The following is a 20473-nucleotide window of genomic DNA, read 5'->3' as shown; positions in this document are numbered from 1 at the left end:
TGCAACCAAATGGCTAAGAAATGCCTTGGGGTAAGGTGGAGGATCAGCCCTGTGTCACCTCCGCCAGTTCACACAGAATCGTAGAAATCATTTGAAATGACTTCTTGTACCCTCAACATTGTCGTAAATCCATGACCAAGGGGTCTGGCTACAGTGAGGATTTCTGGCTCCCCGTGTCAGGTCCTGACTTCTCGGTTCCTTGGTTGCTCCCTGCTATGAGAAAGCAAATCTGTTAAAATTCAGCGATTCCAGGACAGGACTCTGGGTCATTCATGCAGCATTCTGCTGCTTCTAAAGTGCACGTAGAAATCTTGTGAGAGGCCCTGTGCCTGGTGCTGTCTTGTGGTTTGTGTTGCCAGTCTGAAGGTGCAGCATTTGTAAGCAGGTGGCAATGATCGGTTCCTTCAGGGTCTTTTTGTGGCCTGCATGAGCCTTCTGGCATGATTCCGACCTTTGGTGGCTACAGGACATAGAGACGGAATGGAAGGGGAGCTTAGGGAGCTTGGTGCCATTTTCAGCTTCTGTAGGGCTCCATAGTTGCCCCTTTGGTATCTCAGTCTGCCCCATTCCATCTTTTCCTCTGCTAGTGCTCGTACTGACTTGCTTCCACTTCTTGGCTGTCCTCTTCTGTTAATGATTTCTTGGATCCTTGGCCTTATCTCTTTCCCCTTTTGTGTTCAGCTCGCTTTGTAAATCTCTGCCTGCCTTAAAAAGCCTTACTCGGCTCTGCCAAGCTCTACCATGTATCTGGCTGGCAGTAGATTAGGGTTGAGTTTGGAGATAACATTGTTCCTTGGGGAACAGACGATGGTAGGAGGAGGGTGGGAGAATAGGAAATTGGAGCAGAATGGAAATTGTTGGGGCCTTTTCAAGAGGTGTAAATCAAAACGAGTGTGTTGCAAATCTCGTGTTCTGTGTTTTGTTCATAACTTACACAGCTACGGTTTGGTAGCACGAAGTGTGCTGTCTGTGTTTGTATGGCACTTAGGTAAGACAATCTTGGACAGTCCTTGACGTAGTAGGAATGTGAGCACTTTTTCTAGTAGCGGCATTTTTTTTTTTTTACCGACTTGGGGTAACTTTTCTTCCCCACCCGTGCCTCAGTTTACCTTCTGTCTCAAGACATCTCTTATACCCTACCAAAAAAAGCTGATGCCCCCGTTCTCATGTTCGTCAAGGCTTCCTTTGTGGTGTGAGGCAAGTGTCTGCTGCAGCAGATGTGGGTGACCAGATCCTGCCTAAGCAGCGCGCTGGAGACGCGTTCAGCTGTAGCATGCAACAGCACGCAGCATAGCTGTGCTACAAGAACAAGACTTTGTGGTTTGGAGGCAACGCATCGTCCCAGGAACACGGCAGGTTGTTCATCTGCCATCCTGCAGCGCTGCAAAGGTTTTGGGGCAGTGGGCGAGGGGAGAACAGGACCAGAGGGTGCCCGTTCCCACACCTCGCTGCTCCTCCTGCCAGCAGCGGAGCTGCCCCACCAGGCTGATGGCAGCATTTCGGAGCAGACTCGTTCCAACCAGCCCCGGGCCAGCTCCTCCAGAACCGGAGGTGCTTGGAAAATGCCTCTGAGAGGCGAAAAGGACTCGGGTTACAGCTGCGGGGTGGATCGGGGCTCCCGCAAGGGCCCGCCTAGGGGAGGACCCAAGGAGGGACGGGCTCGCAGAGCTTTCGCAAACTTGCCTTGAGAAGCCCGTGGTTCGCAGCCCATCACGGAGCGAGCTTTGCCTGAAACTTTGCTTGGAAGGCACTTGGCTCTTTGTGGCTTGGGAAGCACCTCTGTCCTCCCGAGATGGGGATCTCCTTGCTGAAGAGCTGGCCTGGTTTCCTGTGGTGGGGGGACCAATGCTAAATGTCAGGTTTGGATGCGGTGGTTGTGCTTCCAGGTAAGAACGCTCTTCTTTAGAGTAAAACCTTGTGCTGTTTATGGCTTAAATGACAACAACAACAACAAAAAAAAGCAGTGGTTTGAACATTTGGCCACAGAAATTTACATGCAGTGGACACCGGTAGAAACAAATTGGATTAGAGTCCCTGTAAGCTGACTTCTCTATCCATTGTTCTGTTTTAATCAACACTAATTGTGTTTTTTGGGGGGGAGGAGGGGACATAAAACCAGCCATTCATTCCTGTTCGTTTCCACGCTGCGATCGATGGCTGGTGGCTTGTTCCCAAATGCTAAACGTCCTCCCAGGTCTTGAGGAGCTGAGCAGCATTTTCCACTTGTGCAAGCAGGAGGAAATGGAGAAGGGAGGACGCTTGCACCTTTACTTTCTGTGTAAAAACTCTGAGTTTTACTGTGAACCCAGAGCAGTGATTACCTGAGTTAGAAGGGGGAGAGCGCGCGCGTGTGTGTAAAACTCAGGCAGGGAGAAAAAGGCATTTTGCACTCATTTTGTGTGCTCACACAGCAGTGGTTTCTACCAAGGACTGCCTGCAGAGCCAGACTCGGTGCGAAGGGGGAGAGACTTGAGCCGAGTTTGAAGCAGTGTGGTTAGAGCAGAGGACAGGTCTGTGCATTGCTCAAAGGGCCGCTGTAGTTGTTGCAGCGTGTAGCCAGCGTTTTGTTTTACCAAGTCAGCAGTACTGCTAGGGGAAAATCTTGTAGGATCCCGTTAAAGAGTGTAAGGCCACGGATGGGGGTTGCTCGGACACTGAACAATAGGCTCCTCCAGCTCCTTTGTGCATCATGGCCCCAGCCTGCCTTTCTGTCTGCTTGCTGCTGTGGGCAGGGTGTTTCTTTCCCCTGGCCTGCTAAATTCTGATTTGCAGCATTGTCTGCTCTTGCTGCCAAGCTCCGAGGGCAGCTTTCTAATTGCAGAGTGGCAATGAGCTGGTGTGCCAGCTCCCAGGGCCTGCCACAGGCATTTACCTGTCATTTACCCCACCCAGCTCGTGGAATTGCACGGGTCCAGCTCGTGACCTCACCACCTTTCAGAGGGATCGCAGCTCTCCGGCTTCTTGCTGTGCTCCAGCTGGGTCTTGCCTACAGAAGCAGTTCAGAAACTGTCATTAGGATTGGGAACTTTCTACACTGCTGCTTTACACATGCAGAGCACAGCTCCTTTGTGGGTTTGTGCAGCTCTGTAGTCCCCTCCCCCTGTCTGTGTACCACTGAAGTACTTGTGCAATGCTGTGAAAAAAGTTCACAATTTGGGAGCGAGCACTCAGGAAGCTGGCGGGGCACATCATAGCTGCTGAACTTCTTTTTGCAACAAAATCAGGTTGGTTTCTGTAACGTAGTGGCAACTAAAGGTAGTTTAATCTGGATTTAATCTGGTTTAAAGGTAGTTTAATCTGGATTTCATTTGTTTTAGTGTCTGCTCAGAAATCACTGAGGAAAACCCTAGATCCATCGCCATGTTATTTCACTTTGATATTGCAAAGGCTTCTTAAAGTTAACTGTGGTATGAGCTGTCTTTGTGCTGCAGCGTGCACAGGCAAGCGCCTGTGCCATGATGATCTTCAGACTCGTGTCCTGAGGGAGGGAGCATTTAACACTGCTCCCCAGCAGAAATATGAATGGGATTAAAGGGCCCTTGAAACTTGCTCCCTGCTTACGTGGGTGGATAGCGTATGGGGCGCTTTGAACTTTGATGCCACTTCAGGTTCTTCCAGCCTTCCTCCCTGGGCAATCCTTGTACGTAATCTTAAAAACAAAGTGATTTATCTGACTTCGGCAGCGGTTTCCTTTTTGGTTTGGGGTTTGTGCTTTCAAAACCGTTTTTGCAATAAGAACGGCCTAGCCCTGGATTTCACCTAGATGATTTCCACGTGGAGATGTGGTCGGTGCCTCCCCAGATACACCCTGCACAGGTGGTCATCTACTTGCCTGTGATTCACCGTGGTTGTGTTCATCCTGTTCTGAAGCTTTCCTCCCTTCCTCATTCTTCCATCGCTTTCTGCTGTTGAAACCCAAACCCTTACCAGTGATCTGCCAAGTCTCCACGTGGTATCTCAGCAGAACCTACTTGGTTGCTTTCACCCCCCTGTGCTGAGCTTGGACCACGCTGCTCTCCCAAACATCTTGAAAGAAGGATGGAATTACTTTACTGTGCCCCAAGTGACCCATGGGATCGGTTGATTTCTCTTCATCCTTTTTCCTCACCAGCATTTATAAGGATATTTCCCTATTCAGCAGCAGAGATGGGATTTTTAAGCAGAGTTGTGCTTTTTTTGTTCCCATCTCATGGCAGATGTGAAGCAGGTTGATGAGGAGCCCACCAGGCAGTGGAGATCAGAAGTTTAGGAGCACGGCAGGCTTTCCAGACCCAGCCGTCCTGTTTGCACAGCTCGGCGGTGTGTGCAGGCAGGGCTGGGTGCGGTGCGGGTGATAATGAGCCAGCCTGCCCGCGATTACCTCTCCTCCCTGGTACCAGCGACAGCGTTGCTGTTGTGCCAGGAGCTGCTGCTGAAGCGTCCAGGAACACGGGGAGATCGCTGCCAAGAGAGCAGAGGAAGATGTAATTAAGACTCCTGAACTCTGTTGCGGGTTCAGGGTGATTAAAATGAATTGTAAGTTGGTAACTGTGTGTTTTTTTTTTTCCCCTGTCTGGAGAGGATAGCGCTCTTGCTGCATGGTCTCAGGCTTTCTCTAAAATGAGAGCGGCGGCTGAGCTCACGAGAGGACAGGAACCAGTGACTTCATGAGCAGAGCTCAGGAGGGTAAGGAAAAACGATGTCACTTTTCAGCACCTCGCGGTGCTGGGAGGAAGGAGGCTGCAGGCTGGGTCTGCCCTTCCCAGCAGGGACTGCAGCCAGCCCTGACTTGAGATTTCCAAGCCCTTGGTTAGGAAAGGAACACGAATATCTGCTGTGGGATGTAATGCTTGGGCTTCTCATCCCTTGGGTTCGTTCACAGTGCTGCGTTTGTCGCTTTTTTTCCCCACAGACAGGCAAAGATGTGTCAATTACCAGGTTTAAATTCTGACCCTAAAGCTGTAATGTAAAGCATCTTTCAGCTTAACGTGCTGCCTCGTGTTTGGTTGCCCACAGGACAGGAAGTTAAAATGTCAGAGAGGCGCGTGGGCTTTGAAAATTAAGACTTATTGTCATGGTCCAGACAAATGGCTTGCCTGCTCTTGCTCTCAGCAATGCCCAGTGCTTCAGAGAAACATGGAAAGCCCTTCCTGAGACTTGCACATCTCTTCCTATCAAATTGTCACCAAGTATAATGAGTCTTGAATTGCAGCCTTGTTCCAGACCTGGAAGGGAGTTGCTTCCTGCACAGGTGACTTGCTGGTTGGTGTTTGGAAGCGTGGGATGCTGACCCACATACTGGTGTGTAGCCTCGAAGTGCTGCAGCTCTTCCTGATGATCCAGCTCATCAAGACCCAGCCCTATAGCAGTACATGCAGGCTTCTTGCTGTCACTGACTTCCTTGGGCCCAGCTCTAGGTACTTTTCCTCTTGGTTCTGGCTTTGGAGAGAGCTCATCTGGTCTGGAAGGACCAGCAAATGCTGTGTGTAGTGGTCTTCAGGAGCAACGGTGAGGTTATATCAGCCCTGAAGCACTAAAGCTACCCCAGGCGAGATGAGATGCGTGCTTCCTGAACCAGAAGCAGCAGTCCTGGGGACTGCAACAGCTGCAGGGGCTCATTCTCCATCAGAGTTTTTTAGCGATTGACTGATAAACCTCCTTTGCTGCTGCTTTGTTTGCACATTTCTGAAGCGGGACATCTGGGACAACAAAAATAGTTTTGTCTGTCACCCCTGTGAGGCTGCGTGGGGCAGGCAGGGAGAATCTCTTATCAGATCTGGCAGGCATCTGCCGGGAGCGTTCAAGGTTTCGCTGCATCCTCAGCATGGCTTTGAGGACAGATGAGGAGCCAGCTCAGGAGACGTGTAATTTTTTCTCTCTCACAGAATGTTTTCTTGTATTTGAGGCTGTTTCTGTGTGCATCAAGGGCACTAAAGCGATGCTCAGCATCCCCTGGGCTGGTAAGAATTGTGTGGGCACGACGAGCTAATGATACTCTGCTCCCTCCTCAGGACAGCAGCGATGAAGCACTGCTTTTACAATGAGACGGTGGGGTTCTTCTACAACAACAGCCGCAAGGAGCTGACCACGTACTGGAGGACGAAGGACGTCCTGGTGGTTGCCCTGGGCCTGACGGTGAGCGTCATCGTGCTGCTGACCAACCTGCTGGTCATCACCGCCATCATCATCAACCGCCGCTTCCACTACCCCATCTACTACCTGCTGGGCAACTTGGCAGCTGCCGACCTCTTCGCTGGCATCGCCTACATGTTCCTCATGTTCCACACGGGGCCCAGGACCGCGGAGCTCTCCCTGAAGACCTGGTTCATCCGTCAGAGCCTGCTGGACACCAGCCTGACCGCCTCCGTGGTGAACCTGCTGGCAATCGCGGTGGAGAGGCACCAGACTGTTTTCACCATGCAGCTGCACAGCAAGATGTCCAACCAGCGCGTGATGATCCTCATCTTCTGCATCTGGGTCACGGCCCTGCTGCTGGGGCTCATCCCGTCCTACGGCTGGCACTGCCTCTGTGCCCTGGAGAAGTGCTCCAGCATGGCGCCGCTCTACAGCAGGAGCTACCTGACCTTCTGGGCCATCTCCAACCTGGTCATCTTCCTCATCATGGTGGTCGTGTACACGCACATCTTCATCTACGTGAAGAGGAAGATGACGCGGATGTCCAAGCACACCAGCTTCCACCCCCGCTACAAGGAGACCATGATCAGCCTCGTCAAGACGGTCACGATTATCCTAAGTAAGTCCCCTTGCTCGAGTCGAAGCCCTGATGCTCCATCCTGGGTTTTGTGGGGCTGCAGGTGAACGTGCTTGGGTCAGGGGGGGCTGGGAATTGCCTCTCTGCTTCTCTGAAGCTGCTGGGGTGCTGGTTGGGTTTGGCTGCTGGGTAATTCAATGGATTTGGGACTGAATTTTGTGTGAGCTGTGGTCAGGGCAGGCAGGCAGAGAGAATGCAAGCTCCCAAATCCCTTCTCTGGCTAGCAGAGAGAAAAGGGGCTGTTACTGATGTCATTTTTGTAATATCTGACTATGTTCAGGTGCTTTGGGTAAGCAAAAAGCCCTCTGCTCTTCCACAGAGCAAGCACGCAACGGTTGCACGGCACTAGAGCCCATAGACAGCCCTTATCAAGAAGGATTCATCCTTTAGAGGATGGAAGGAGGTTTGGGGCAGACATCACAAGGTGACGGGGAAGACAATGAGGGAGTTCTGTCCAAATTCCTCCGACTGTTTACTGGAACAAAGCACTAAACTTTGCTCTGATTTTTTTTTTTTTTTTAAGCAGCTAGTGCTGGGTCTGTCTGCTCTGGTAAATAAATTACTGGGACGTCTCAGCTCCTGGTCCAAGCAGGGTCTCCAGCAGAGCGCTAAGTGCCCGCGAGTTAGCCCGGCTGGGTTCGGTTTGTAGTGCAAATAGGAGCAGATCAGTGACTGGAAGTGGTTGGCACTGAGGCTCTGCCTCTCCAAGCCATTTAACATCCTCCAGATACCTAACCTTATGCGGGTATGTTCCGCACGGTGCTGTGCGTCTTGGTAGCCAGGCTACCGAGATGAATGGGTAAATGCTGCTTCCAAACACCATTCTGTGCATTTTGTCTCTGTGTAAGTTGTGTAGAGGCTTCTGTCTGCAATCCCCAGACAGCAGCAAGCATGTGGGTGTCTCTGAAGGACACCTCTGAGGAATACTAGGGATCTAACAAGGCAGGCTGGCGTGCTCATGAGCTGATCAGCAGATCACGGCGTTTTAAAATCTGTTTTACTGGGCTAGCGATGTTCCTTTAGAGCGAAATAAAGCAACACATTTGGATTTTCTGCAACCCTGCTCGACTCTGGGCTTACGGTCACAACCCCCTGGCTTGTAAATCTTGCCTGATAAGTGCAGAATTTGCTCAGTCAGGGAAACCTCGGAGCTGCAAACAAAGACTACTCCCTTGCAAACTCCTGCTGGCAGCGTCGGGCTCGGCAGTGGGGGGAGCAGAGAGGAGCAGCCTCTGCTGCTCGGTGCGTCCCTGCTCGGGGGCACTCTGCTGCTTGCTGCGTCCTGTTGTAACTTGCAGGCACCGAAACTGGGGGGGGTTGTGCCTGTTCCTGCCTTCTGCGGGATGCCTCCTTGCCTGCCTTGCGATCTCGCCATCTCTTGTGCGCAGCTGGGAGCTCCGGCTGCCTCGGAGCTGATCAGATGCAGTGTAGAGGGGCTAAAGAAGAATTTGCTTTTTGTTTTTCTGCAATCCAGAGCAGAGGGGAAAGCTTTGTTTCCTCCGTTTCTTCCTGAAAAGTATCCGAGGGGTCATCCCATGGTAACAGTGGGACTACTTAATTTTATGGCACTTCAGTCTCCTCTGGAAGAGGGTTGGCAGGGTGGGAGTGCTGGGCTACAAGGAAAAATGCAATTCATGCTTGGTGCATCACCTTGTTTTGGGATATCCCGTTCCTCTTATTGTCCCCACTCCTGGCTTGGCTTGCCTGCCTTTGTCTTCTCCCTCGAGTGAGTAAAGCTTGGGTCACAGGAGGCTTGGAAAAGCTGCTGTGGTTTCACGAGGAATTTGGTGGCTGGGGCTGGACGGAGTGGGGAGGAAACTCATGTGGAAAGTTGGGGGAGAGCAAGGAGCTCCTCGGGCCTCTAGGACTCCCGTAACCCGAGGGCTTTTTCCCTTTCCTGCAGTGTTGGAAGGAAGTGACTGTTTCATACAGGTCACTCGCACGGGTAGGAACAAGAGGAGGAATTCCCCAACCCAGGGCCAACACCTTCCAGCTCAGCCCCGGCGTGTGCTTGTGACTGCAGAGGGTTTTTTCCCCTCTCCCCGTGAAAGCCCTGGTGTAATTCCTTCTCCACCCTAGTTCCCTGGCCTTCTGCAAACTTGGACTCTGCTCAGAGGAATGCTTTGCGCCTTATGCATCAGAGGGTGTAGCTGCTGGTGAGCGTGGAGGAAGCCGAGGGTGCGGTGTGGAGGCTGCATGCCTCCTCCATGCAAGGCAAAGTACCCACAGCATAGAAATCCTGCAGGTCCTGGGCACTCAGAAGCCGGTCCCTAGAAATCAATAAGAAGTTCAAGGTACATCTGGAAGGTGGTAGAAAGTTTCCCACAGGCTGGTTGAGCGGGACGGGATCCCCTGATGAGTAAACTTACGGGGCTGAGTTGCTGTGACCATGCTGAGGGGATTATTAAGAGTTCAGACTTCTTTTTGGCACGCTTTAGTTTCCATTAAGGAGCAAAGCAAGCAGCTGAAACTTTCTAGGTACTCCTTTTTCCCCCTCCCATCTTTAAGATTCACATCTTTAATATTCGCCTGGCTTTACTTAGTGCTGCTGGGAGCCGGTCTCTCCGGAGAATCTGGCTTTCATTGCAGATGCTGAAAACCTGGCCAAAAAAGAAAGTTGCATCACAAAACAAGCAGGTCCCTTTCCTGTGGATTGACTCGATTTAAAGGAGAAGCGTTGGACCCTCCTTCGTGACAGCCAGGCATCTATTTTATAGCTTTGCTAATTTTAAAGGGGGCAAAGCAGAGTGCTGGCCGTAAGTGCAGGGAAAGCACTGCCTGGCCCAGATGTGGTGGCTGCTGTGCTGACCTTCTGGGAGCACAGTTTGCTCAAATAAAAAGGGTTGCAGGATGCAGTTGCCTATAATCAGCCCCAAATGCTTCAAGAAACCCTGGAGATCCTTTACGTGTGCTCCCCTGGCTCTTCCCCAGTGCGGCGTTTCGTTTAATGACAGCTTTGAATTCAGCCTCTCGTTTTGGTGCGACTCCTCTGGCTGGTGTTCTTTCCCGTCTCAGATGTTTTCCAGTAAAGGGTGTAGTTGTGAAGTTCTCGGCAAGCCTGGCTCCCTTCCACCCCTTCCCAGGAGACGCAGCAGGGTGCAGCTCCCGTGCTTCAACCTTCTGCATGAGCTCCCGGCGCGCTGCTGCTGGGCGAGTGCTCCATTTACGTCAGCCTGAGAGTTAAAACCGCGACCGTAAAAAGGGATTTAGGAGCTGCGGGGCACCTCCCACTCCATGCAAAACAGCAATTAGCCCAAGAGCTGGGCAGGTGGTGGCAAGAACAGACTGAACCAGTGGTGGAGTCCATCCGGCTCAGCCCTCGCGTTGGCCAGCCCATCGCTCGGCTGTGTGTGTGGTTGTGCAAGGTGGACTCCATCGCGCTGCCCCAGTGTTGGTCACAGCTCTTCCAAAATCCCCATAAGCTGCAGGGACAGTGAGGATGACTCCGTTCAATTTGTGTTCCTCTGGCTCTTCCCTAACTGTAATGGGAGAAGGGGAGGCTCTTGGTATGAAGCATCTTGTTTTCCCCAGCTAGGCACGCTGAAGCCTTCCTTCCCAGGACATGTCTGAGCATTGCTTGCTGATAGGAAGTAGAAGTTAATTTTCCTCCTTTTGCTTCCCTGTGGTAGTGCTTTTCTTTGAGATAGGAACAGCTTAAAAATCAAACCTGCAAGTTTTTTCCAATTTCCTCATTTTCTTCCACCTCCCTCCTGCTGAGGAGGGGGAGTGGGGGAGCAGCTGTGTGGGACTTGGCTGCCCATTGGTGTTAAACCACAGCAGCACTTCATCTCCACTTTCTAAAAGCAGTGAGGGGAGAGGTAAGTCAAGCTACTCGGAAATGTTTGTGAATGAACAGGGTGGAGGAAAGGGGGGGAAGAAAAGGCAACGTCTCCATTTTCAGTAGTTTGTGGCAGAATCCTCAGGCTTCCTCCCAAGCACGAAGCAAAAATTTAGAGGGGAAACTGGTGTTTTCCCTGTCTAATTTTCCCACTACGTAAAACACCAGTTGAGCATCCCTGTGGTGAGTGACTGGGCAGGGCCAGGAACCTGCTTTTTTTTCTCTAACAGGGGTTCTTCTCTTCCCAGGTGCTTTTGTTATCTGCTGGACTCCAGGACAAGTTGTGCTCCTGCTGGATGGCTTGGGCTGCAAGAGCTGCAATGTTCTAGCGGTGGAGAAATACGTCCTTTTGCTGGCAGAGATCAACTCGTTGATAAACGCTATTGTCTACTCTTATAGGGACAACGAGATGCGTAGCACGTTCCGGAGGATCCTCTGCTTCATCTGTTACAGGAATTCCAAATACACACCCACGGTGGTGAAGTTAAACACCACAGACCGCAGAACACTTTCTCAGAACGGGCACTTTACCGTGGACTCCTCTATTTAGCTCTTCAGCATCGCTGCTCTGTGGTGGCCACTTTCTGGATTTAAAAAAAAAAAAAAAAAGAGCAGAGGCTAAGAGCAACCTGCTTCTAAAGCAGTAGAGACCTCTCTGTTGTGCTCAAGCATAAATGTTTCTATAGAATGCTTGTCATCGATAAAGGACGAGGTGCTTTTAAGGAACTGCTGAATGGTGCGTTGTTTAGGACAAACGTACTTTGAGTAGTATTGTTATTAAAGACTGCTATTTCTAAAGCAAGGTTGATTTAATTTAGCAGCCTCTAGAAGCATGCTGTATGCAACGGGAATCTCGTGTGATCTCTCCGCAAGGAAAGTATTCTCTTGGTACTTCAGTATTACTGCCTTCAGAAATAGTCATTCCGGTGGTAGCGTGCTCCAAAGACCCAAAGCCCTTCAGTTTTACTCATCGCTTCCTAAACAGAGCTGCCTAGTGTTTCCCAAGAGGGTCTTATTCGGGTTGTGTTCCACACTTTTCAGGAGTCGTATTCTTCTTAAAGCCTCTTCAGAGAGGAATCTGTTTGAATTGCTTCCTGAGAAGCAGATTCCTGCTTTCCAAAGTGTCTGTTACCGAATTTCAAAGTATTCTGGGCTGCTGGAGGATGTCTTAAGAGCACCTAATTCCTCCCTAAAATGGAGAGTGGTGCTGTAACTAACTGCAGTTGTGTTTGTGTTCTGCTAAGTGATACCATGTGGTATGCACAAGTTCATTGCCTATTCATAAATGTGGAGTGAGTCATGTTCCCATTAAGCCATCTTTCTACTCACTGAAAGCCCTTTGGGACAGGTTTAGGTTAGATTCCAAGGCAATCAGTATTTTTGCCTTAGGCTTTCATGTGCAGTTTGTACCTTAATATTCAACTGTGCCAATAATGTGTTAAGTCTGTTCAAATGTAGTCTTTCTCTCAGCAAAGCACCATAAGAAGTTAGCAGTATTATTTAATATCAGTGCGAGTAGGATCTAGTTTTCTGAGCAAATCCATTTGCTGCATCTGACACGCGATGTCCCTCTTGATTGTGAGGCCACGAAGAGCAGATGCTCTGCTGGCAGAAGAATATTTGTGGCCAAGGAACTGTAAATGCTTTTTGCAGGTTTCCCTCACCTTCACCCAGTTAAATTTTTAATGGTGTGAATGTGCCTGCATCAGTCCAAAATCTAGAGTCATGGGTTTTTGTGAGAGCGGAGAGGCTAACAGAAGGCAGTCTCTTTGAGTATTTGCGTTGAAGTCTAAACTTGGAGTTTCAGGGTTTTTTAATAAAATGGCCTGGTTCTGTCAGATGACCAGCTTCCTGATTGATCACCTCAGGTGACTTGGCAGAGAAGACAACGTACTGGAGGGATTGTTGTTCAAATGCACACGTATGGACTTTATTGCAGAACATGGTCAGGAAAGTGACTGTGTTAAGGCGACACACTCCTGGATCAATGAAAACAGCCTTGGAATATGGTTTTGTGTCCCAGAGACTCTTTGAATAAATACTTTGTCCTGGGTTTTAGAAACAAGACTTGGAATTTTTCCCTATTTCCCCTGCCTCCTCCCCCCGTCTTCCCCCTAAAGCCCTGGCTCTGGGAAAAGTGCCCTTCTCCAGTTTTGTGTTGTGATGCTGGAAGGGACAAATACCAACCTTGATGCTTGCATGCACTGTAAGGTGCTGTGTGGGGGACTGCCCTGCCACTGCTCTGCCTTCTAGGTGGGCAGCAGGGCACTGCCTGAGTGTCTTGAGGCTTCATAGCCTCCAGAAGGTGTCTGGAGATGTTATAGCCTCCAGAAGAGACCAGGAAGAGAACTGGAGGAAGTAACTGTAGCCAGAGCAGAGGGTAAGACTACAGTCTTGGTCCTCTGTTTACAAATACCAGGCTTGTCTCGTTTTTAGAAAATGACTCACCATTAAAGTATACAAGGCACCAGGGCTAAGAGAATAGATAATGGTTTTTATTGCCAAATAATTCTAGCTTCCTTTTCCTTGGAAAAGATTGATTTGGGATATCAGGCTGTGTGTACATGCTGCAGGTGGTCAATCTGCAGGAGCTGGAGGAAGACTAAATAGTGAAACACCTGGAAAGTTGTTACTGGGAGTGAAGCTGGGATGGAACAAACTTAGACATTTTCTCTCTGTTTCTCTGAACATCCCCAAAGCAGGAAGTGCGTGAGTCCTACTTCATGCAAAGATAATTTTTCAAATAAATACATGTCGAGCTGCTGCTGCTCCTTAACAAAGGAAAGGGGGTGGGGAGGAGAATGACTGTATGTGGGGTTAGTACTAGTCTGAACTGTAAAATGGGATTGAATTTAGTTGTGAATGAAATCTTTGTAGTGGGTGAGATGACACTTGGCTCCCAAAAGCACTGCAATTGGCTTTTATGCCCAATTGGGCCTCTAATGGGCTGCACATGTTCTTCCCTGAGGGCTTTGCTAACTAGCCTTACCTCACCCTTCTGCTGGCTGGCTGCTGAGCTGTGTTCCAGCAATGTGATCCCACTCTGACAAGTGCTTTCATGCAGGTACCCTCAACACAGGCAGACGTGATTGCTGATGACTGACTCCTGATGCTTTACGATCACCATATAGAGGGGATCATATTTTTTTCCCCAATATTTTAAATGGCTTATTTGAATTTAGCCTGATGGCCCTACTGGTGTAAGTACTAAACTCTACGCAAAGCTGGAAAGCGTATCAAGGATTTGACCAGGTTGTACCAAGCAGAACCCAGGCAAGGTCAATGCTTTTTGTATAAAAATAGTCTGATTAATAATGAAAACTGAATGTATCAGTGCAGCTTGTGCTCTAGCAGTCTTCAAAATGCATGTTTTCAGAAAGGTGAATAGAAACTCGTGAGTGTAAGGAAGAAAAAAGTCCCAAACTTTTATTGGAGCTTGCTCCTGAGTGATGGCTGCTGTGCATCAGGAATGGAGATGAAATTCTTGGAGATTGCTCTTCCTGGGTGACTTGGGACCCTTTGATTTCCAGTTGTTTCCAGCTGGCTGCAATAGACAAGAGAACAGGGAATCAGGAAGCATAGAAGCTAGCCTGGAGAATGCTGTTTTCAGTGCGATTTTGGAAAGAAATGGTGACTGCATGAAACAGAAATGATGGAAGGATTTTAACAGCCCTCCCAGCAATGAAGATGGGGGAAGCAAGAATGGGAGCTATAAATGGTGCATAAATAACTTGCAGTGCAGAACAGGGAGGTTTAAGCTTTTCAGTGTTGTGACGACTTCTCATCCTAGTTTTGTTTTGAAACACACAGCCTGGCTTAACTGTATGGAGGCAGGAATCACGCTGCTGTGTTTCCTGCTCGCTGTTTTGTGTCCTAAACAAGAAGCTGCAGGAAAGGGTGTGGTGCTACTGATTACACGTTAATTTTCCAAACCTGCTTAGAAGACCTGAAGTATAACTCTGTCACTGAGTAAGGAAGGAGCTGGTTGCTGCCAGATTTATGGGGTAGCTCACTCGTAAAGGCATGATCCCCAGCCTTTGGTATATCTATCTTAAATGTGGTTATATCTACCTTAAATTAGCTATCTTAATACCTCTCGTGTTCAGGTAGAGAAGCTTCCTCCCCCTTTTCTTTTTAAATCACAGTATGAAACTGCCTTTTAAGGTTCATTGCTGGTTTCATCACTTTTTTTTAAAGAGGAAATCTCCCTGGAGGCTGAAATTAGCATTTTTATTTTATTTTTTTTTGTCAGGCATGTGATTGTTCTAGGCTTGCTTTGCATTGGGTGGGAGGAAGGAAGGGACACCTAGGAACTATTTGAAAGGGATCGAATGTGGGACAAGTGGGAACACACAACTTGATCAAAGATGGGCCGTACGGCTCCAGGAATGAGAGGTCATGCCTTCCTGACTGGTTGAAATTCCTGAAGCAAGCTGCTGCCAAAAGTAATACAGATTTTGGTGCGTGTTTTTGGGGAGGGTAACGCTGGGGACTAATACTGTAGGGACTGATAGACTTTGAAAAATTTTATTTATTTTTTTTTGGGGGGGGGGAATGCCTCCAAGAAGGGGGAAGACAGAAAAAAAAAGAGGGAAAGTAAGATTAATAAGGGGAAGCTGGTGATGGTGTGTTTTTCTTTGCTTTTAAGGTTCAGTTCTTCCTGACCTACTGAGACATGGAAAATAGAAATCAAACGTGCTGATGCACTTCTGCATTGGCCACGCTTACGGTTAAGCTTTCTGGAATCAGTTGGGCTCTTCTGGGTCTTGGACAATATTGGAATATCAGGGCTAAGGGGTTATTTTTAATGTGCAAGGATGGCTGGCGTAACATCTGTGGCCCCTGGTCTGCGTGATCATGGTAGCTTTGGTTTGTGTTGTGCTCCCCAGGCTGAGGACAGCAAGCACCTGGAAGCTCACGGGGTGAGTAGTCCTTCCTGGCTTGGACGCACGATAATACAGGTGGGAAGTGAAGCCTGCTTCCTTTCTGCAGTGGAAGGCACGTGTAGCTGAGAAAATTTAGGAAAGAAAGGTCACAATGATGGTGTAATTCCTTCCCAGGGTATTTCTGTGAAAGCTTTTCTAGGAAAAGCATGGTGCTTTGCAGCAGTAGCTGGGTTTTGTGAATCCGCACTCCTGAACAATATGAGCAGAAAGTGAGAAGAGCCCACGTCTCACCTTGTCTGAAGGTTGTTAAAGCTCAGTCCAGCTTCAAACTGAGCTTCTGGAGGATGATGCTACCTTTCTAACTGGTCTTTACCAAGTTTTGTCCTTAGGCTGTGGCTGTCGCAGAGAATATCAAGTACATCGTGACAGTGAGAGGTAAGTCTCCAAGTCATCACGCTTCAGTGCTAGCTTGAGATGTTCCCTAAATTTAGGGTAAGTAGTCCTGGGGATAGTCACCATGCTGCAGTTCCAGTCAATTGATCGGGCTTGATATTTTTGCATGCTCAGCAGCTCTGAAAATGAGGCTGCTTTTCAGAGTCCCTAGCTGTTCTGTGGTCATTAGAGTTGGTAATCTGATGTGAATGTCAACCTCGTATCCTTTAGCCAGTTATTTTCAGAGTTCTTGGCATGAGCGTATTTCCTCTGACTACTGGGATGTTCCAGGAAAATTCAGTGTTTCTAGCTGATGCTGTAAATATTCCTGCACAATGAGTACTTCTGGACCTGTTGCTGTTATTGTAGGATTTTTTGGATATAATCCTCTCAAAGGTGAGTGCACCATTCAAGCTGAATGATCCCCAAATTGTGTTCTCTGTGCGTACTGTACCCAGCACGGCCTGCCCTTTCGCCTGGCAGGATGATCAGAAAGTTTAGGGTGAACAGAGCAAGGTCACAGCAGGTCCCAGAAGGAAGAGGTAAGGAGGAGCTCTGATTCACATGTGTTCCCCAGCAGGGAAAATAGAGCTGTCCTTTAGTTGTTCACACCCACTGGCTGATAAATCTTGTGTCAGAGTCTCCTCAGCAATGGTGACAGAGCACTCAGCTGACTCCTGCTTGGCTTGCACCCAAAAAAGAGCATTTGGTTGTGTTGTGCTGCCCCTTCTCGTGCTAGAACCAGCCTTACCCCTCAAGCATTTATCTGCTCACTGAAATCAAGGAATACACAAATCACGCCTAGGGTTTCTCAGGAAGATCTGTCCTGCATTACACAAAAATGTGCCTGTAGATGTCTCTAATGCTCCAGTGTCCCTGTCACACCCTTGCTGGTCTGAGCACTCCATGGAAAAGTCCAAAGGCAGCAAGAGAATTGAAGTATTATAACCATGAGGTCATCTAGATAAGTGCCATCAACCCGTAGGTAAGAGGAACTTTCATGCTGAATTTTGCCCTGCTGTTGTTCATCACAGCACAATTTTTGGTGCTACCCAGCTCTCTTTTTTAGCACTAATGCCAGGATAACTGTGGGTGGTAGAGCAAGGTGTAGCAGCAGGATCTGGGGCTGTCCAAAGCTGTCTGGCTGCTGTGCTGTTTGGGGACAGAGGAGCAGAACTGCTTTTTGGTTTTTACCTTTCTCCCTGCTGTCTGTGGCTTGGGGACCTTCGCTGAAGCAGTGTTTGCTCTTTGCTGCTGGCTGTCAGGGAAATTGGAGTAATACCAGGAGGGTTCAGAGATGCACCCTTGTATCTTGGTGGTTTCTGCCGTGGTCTGTGGTGCGCACTGCAGCTCTCAGTGCTTTACTTCACTATTTGCTTGGTCTAGCTCTAAGAAACCATTTAATGCAGAGCCCAGTCAGAGCAAAACCCATATCAGCACTCGGAAATACGTCAGCAATTTGAGGCTGAAGCCCCAGGAGATGCGTGGACAACCACAGGAGCAGTGTGACAGCAGGTTGCAGCTCTCCAGAGCCCACGGGGATCTTTACAGAGGGTGCTTGGAAATGGTGAGCATGATTCTCCTTGCAGTCACTCACCTTCCTGGTTGGAAAAGCAGCTGTGTGTGGTGTGCTGTAGCTTTCCTCCGCCGGGAGGCAATGTAGGGCAAGCTTTTCTTTCACCAAGCCTTTCTTTCACCAGGGATTATTTTCTGGTCTCTGAATGGTGCCCTTCTTCCCCGAGGAGGGGATGCGCAGCCTTGGGCAGCCAAAGATTCCCGGAGGCTTGTACAGCCACAGCCTGCTGAGTTTGGCAGCTCTCATCTCACCTGCACTGAGTGTTTTCCTGGAACTTGTCCCCACTTCTAGAAATGCTGGAGTAAATAGCCACTGGAGGGGGTTTGTCCACCGGGCTTGCTGAGAGCTGGATTTCATAACACGGGTGTGTAAAACTCGTGGTGCTGCTGCTCCTTGCTGCGTTAAGGGGTGGGAGCAGGCTGCTGGAGCCCTGTCTCTGCCAGAAATTGGCTGTGCTCTGGCAAAACAGACCAGGAGAGGAACCTAATACTAAGGGTTTTAGCTTAGCCATCTTTATCACTTACCACCTAGCACATGGGGTCTTCACAAGGCCGTGTTTTTAGGGCCAGGAGGGCACTTGTTGTGCCCCATGAGGCTCTGACACCACTCGGAGACCAACCAAATCCCTTTGGGTTCTCTCAGTTCTTTCATCTTGCTCCTGACAAGTGCTATGCTAACAGCCAACACGCAGACCAACCACGCCACAAAGTGTCTCACGATGGCTTCATCTGGAGCAAAACTATTAGTGAGTCATAATGTCCGATACTTATTGCGATGCATCATCCACACAGGAAACTTCTGATGTAGTAAGAAAGCTTTTTTTGTTATTTTTCCTTTACATTAGATGTTCATAATGGCAATGCATCATCCCCTACCCCAGCACATGCTTCTGGCCCCAGATCTTCTCAACTTGGTACTGGTGTTCTTGTAAAACTTCCCAGTAGAAGCTCAAGAGCAGAGAGGCCAGAAGACTGAAGCTGATACTTTATGCTCTTGAGGTTGGTAGCTAGCTGGGGAATAACTCAGTGCTTTGTTGGCTCTTTTTAGTACTCTGATTACTCCCAGTGCTGCCCGAGGGGCTGTGCCACCCATGCTGTCGGTGGGATGTGAGTGTAGGGGCTGGACAGCTTGTTGAGGCGGTGAGCTCGGTTCCTACAGCTTCCCTGCTGGGCTCGGGGCTGATTGAAACCTCTGGCAGAAAAAATGTTATCAGTGGAACCCAGTCCATGTGCTGATAGATGCTGATGTTTGTATGAATGAACAGCATACAGGAATGGAGTGCAGGTATTTCCTTGCCTGTGTACATATAACTTACCCATTTTATAGGCACTGCCCTTACAAGCAAGCCCATTCTTTGCCCAGGTGGACTCTGTGACACAGCCAGGGTCAGGTTTCCTTCCCAAACTGAGCTGCTTTTCTTTCTCCAGAGGGAGCTCATGGCTGCGAAAAGCAACGATTGCTTGTCTAGCAGCTCATCTAATCCCATCACAACACAAACATTTGTTTGGGTTTCAGCTCTTGCTATGGAAATGCCGAGAGATAAGGCATGGATTACAGCGGGGGTGCATCTCCCTGTGAATTTTATGCTCTGTGGGTTTCAGGCTCAGTTTATAAATTGTCAGTTGACATGTGAAGTCCTGGCTTTAGTTTTAAAATGAACTCTTCCCCCACCCCCCTTTTTTTTTTGTGCTGACAGGAGAGAATTCACTTGCTAATTATACCCCAGTCCATTTCCTATCGAAATGCACAGGGCGATTTATCAGGGAGCTGGAGACAGCTCTCCCTGTTCCCTTGGCTGCATCAGCAAGAACTTTTGCGAGACAATTTAATTTCTTGTCATCTTTTAATCCAGCTCCCTTTCCCCCTATAGTCAGCCTGTGAATGAGAAAAGATGGTTTATTAATCATTTTAGCAAAAGGCTGAGAAATACAGCATTTCTTCAGCAGTGCTTGCTCTATATCTCATCAGTCAGCATTCCCCAAGTACTCAGAGAGCCACAGGGTCATAAACATTCAACCCTGTGACATGGGAAAATTAGTTCTCTCCTTGTGAAAACCTGACAAGTGTGAATGCATGGAGCTGGGTTTTGCCTTCTCTGGGCTCTTAATGGGTGTTACTCAGACCTGGACTTGGCCCAAGTGTTTTATGAAAGATGCTGCTTGCAATAAAGCCTGAAAAAACATATGCACGTGCTCAGCATCACAAAGCAGGGGGTCACTGTCACACTGAGCTGGGCAGGTGCCTAAGATGAGCCCTAAATCTGTTCTAACACTGGAACAGATGGAAGATCCCCAGATGCTGCAGAACTCCACCAAGAAGTTGTGCTGTGGGATGATCGCTGATCATTTACACGCATCTTGGTGAGCAGGGCCAGCTTGCTGATCCCAGCTAGGGTAATGAAGGAAGGGGGGTTGACCTGAGCCAAGCCACAACCCAGGGACTTGCAGTGTTGTTTCCTCTCACTGTCATTTTTATCCCTGCTTTGCTCTTTCTCACCTGCTTTCATCCTCTTACTTCCACTGTGATGCCTTTCCAAGTATATTGTCCCTTGTTCATGATGTTCTCTGTATTATTCCACTGGAGTTTTAGCTAAAACTTCTGACCTGAAAGAACAAAAGCAAAAAACATATTGTAAGGAAAAAAACAAAACAAAAAAAAAAACACATAACATACCATTGCCATAATTAAGGCAAAAAGCCATACCATAACACTGTAAATGGGATACCATAACAATTATATATATATATACACACATGCACATATATAAATAAAACAGCAAGAAGCTGCTCTGTTTCTGGACATTAATGCTGATTATGTTCCAAACACCGCGCAATGATTTTTTTCAAGATAAATATACAAAGATCAGGTCGATTGAGAGTCTTATGGGGGGTTATTGTTTTCCCTTCAGATCTAAAGCTTCAGTCAGTTCAATCAATAAATGCAGCGATACGAAGAGAAAGGTAAGGCTCTGCCTGGAAACAAGACTTCAT

At 48.7% G+C, this 20473-nt stretch overlaps 1 protein-coding gene and 1 long non-coding RNA gene across 7 annotated transcripts; one reads left to right on the top strand and one right to left on the bottom strand.

Moving 5' to 3' along the window:
* Nucleotides 1-1120: 1120 nt before the first annotated feature.
* LPAR2 (lysophosphatidic acid receptor 2) lies at nucleotides 1121-12924 on the top strand. Of its 2 annotated transcripts, XM_082781839.1 has the most exons (4): nucleotides 1802-1886; nucleotides 4561-4665; nucleotides 5991-6733; nucleotides 10838-12924. In XM_082781839.1, the coding sequence occupies exons 3-4, from the start codon at nucleotides 6001-6003 to the stop codon at nucleotides 11137-11139; spliced, it is 1035 nt and encodes a 344-aa protein (XP_082637965.1). In that variant the 5' UTR covers nucleotides 1802-1886; nucleotides 4561-4665; nucleotides 5991-6000; the 3' UTR covers nucleotides 11140-12924. The 2 variants fall into 2 exon arrangements, with proteins under 2 accessions (XP_082637964.1, XP_082637965.1); XM_082781838.1 differs by lacking the exon at nucleotides 4561-4665 and having other exon boundaries at nucleotides 1121-1886.
* Nucleotides 12925-13063: 139 nt separating this feature from the next.
* LOC309889126 lies at nucleotides 13064-20459 on the bottom strand. 5 transcript variants are annotated; one of them, XR_014319196.1, is made up of 4 exons: nucleotides 20237-20445; nucleotides 19980-20086; nucleotides 15318-18211; nucleotides 13064-14133 (listed from the first exon to the last, which is right to left on the bottom strand). It is a non-coding gene; the product is annotated as an uncharacterized lncRNA (long non-coding RNA). The 5 variants fall into 5 exon arrangements; XR_014319197.1 differs by lacking the exon at nucleotides 13064-14133 and having other exon boundaries at nucleotides 15101-15597; nucleotides 15767-18211; XR_014319198.1 differs by lacking the exon at nucleotides 15318-18211 and having other exon boundaries at nucleotides 20237-20415.
* Between the last annotated feature and the right edge of the window lie 14 nt (nucleotides 20460-20473).

This window comes from Aythya marila (assembly GCF_965140915.1).
Source record: "Aythya marila genome assembly, chromosome: 32".
NCBI classification, from domain to species: Eukaryota; Metazoa; Chordata; class Aves; order Anseriformes; family Anatidae; genus Aythya; species Aythya marila.
The sequence above is the reverse complement of the archived record's forward strand: the minus strand, read 5'-3'. Positions and strand labels throughout refer to the sequence as shown.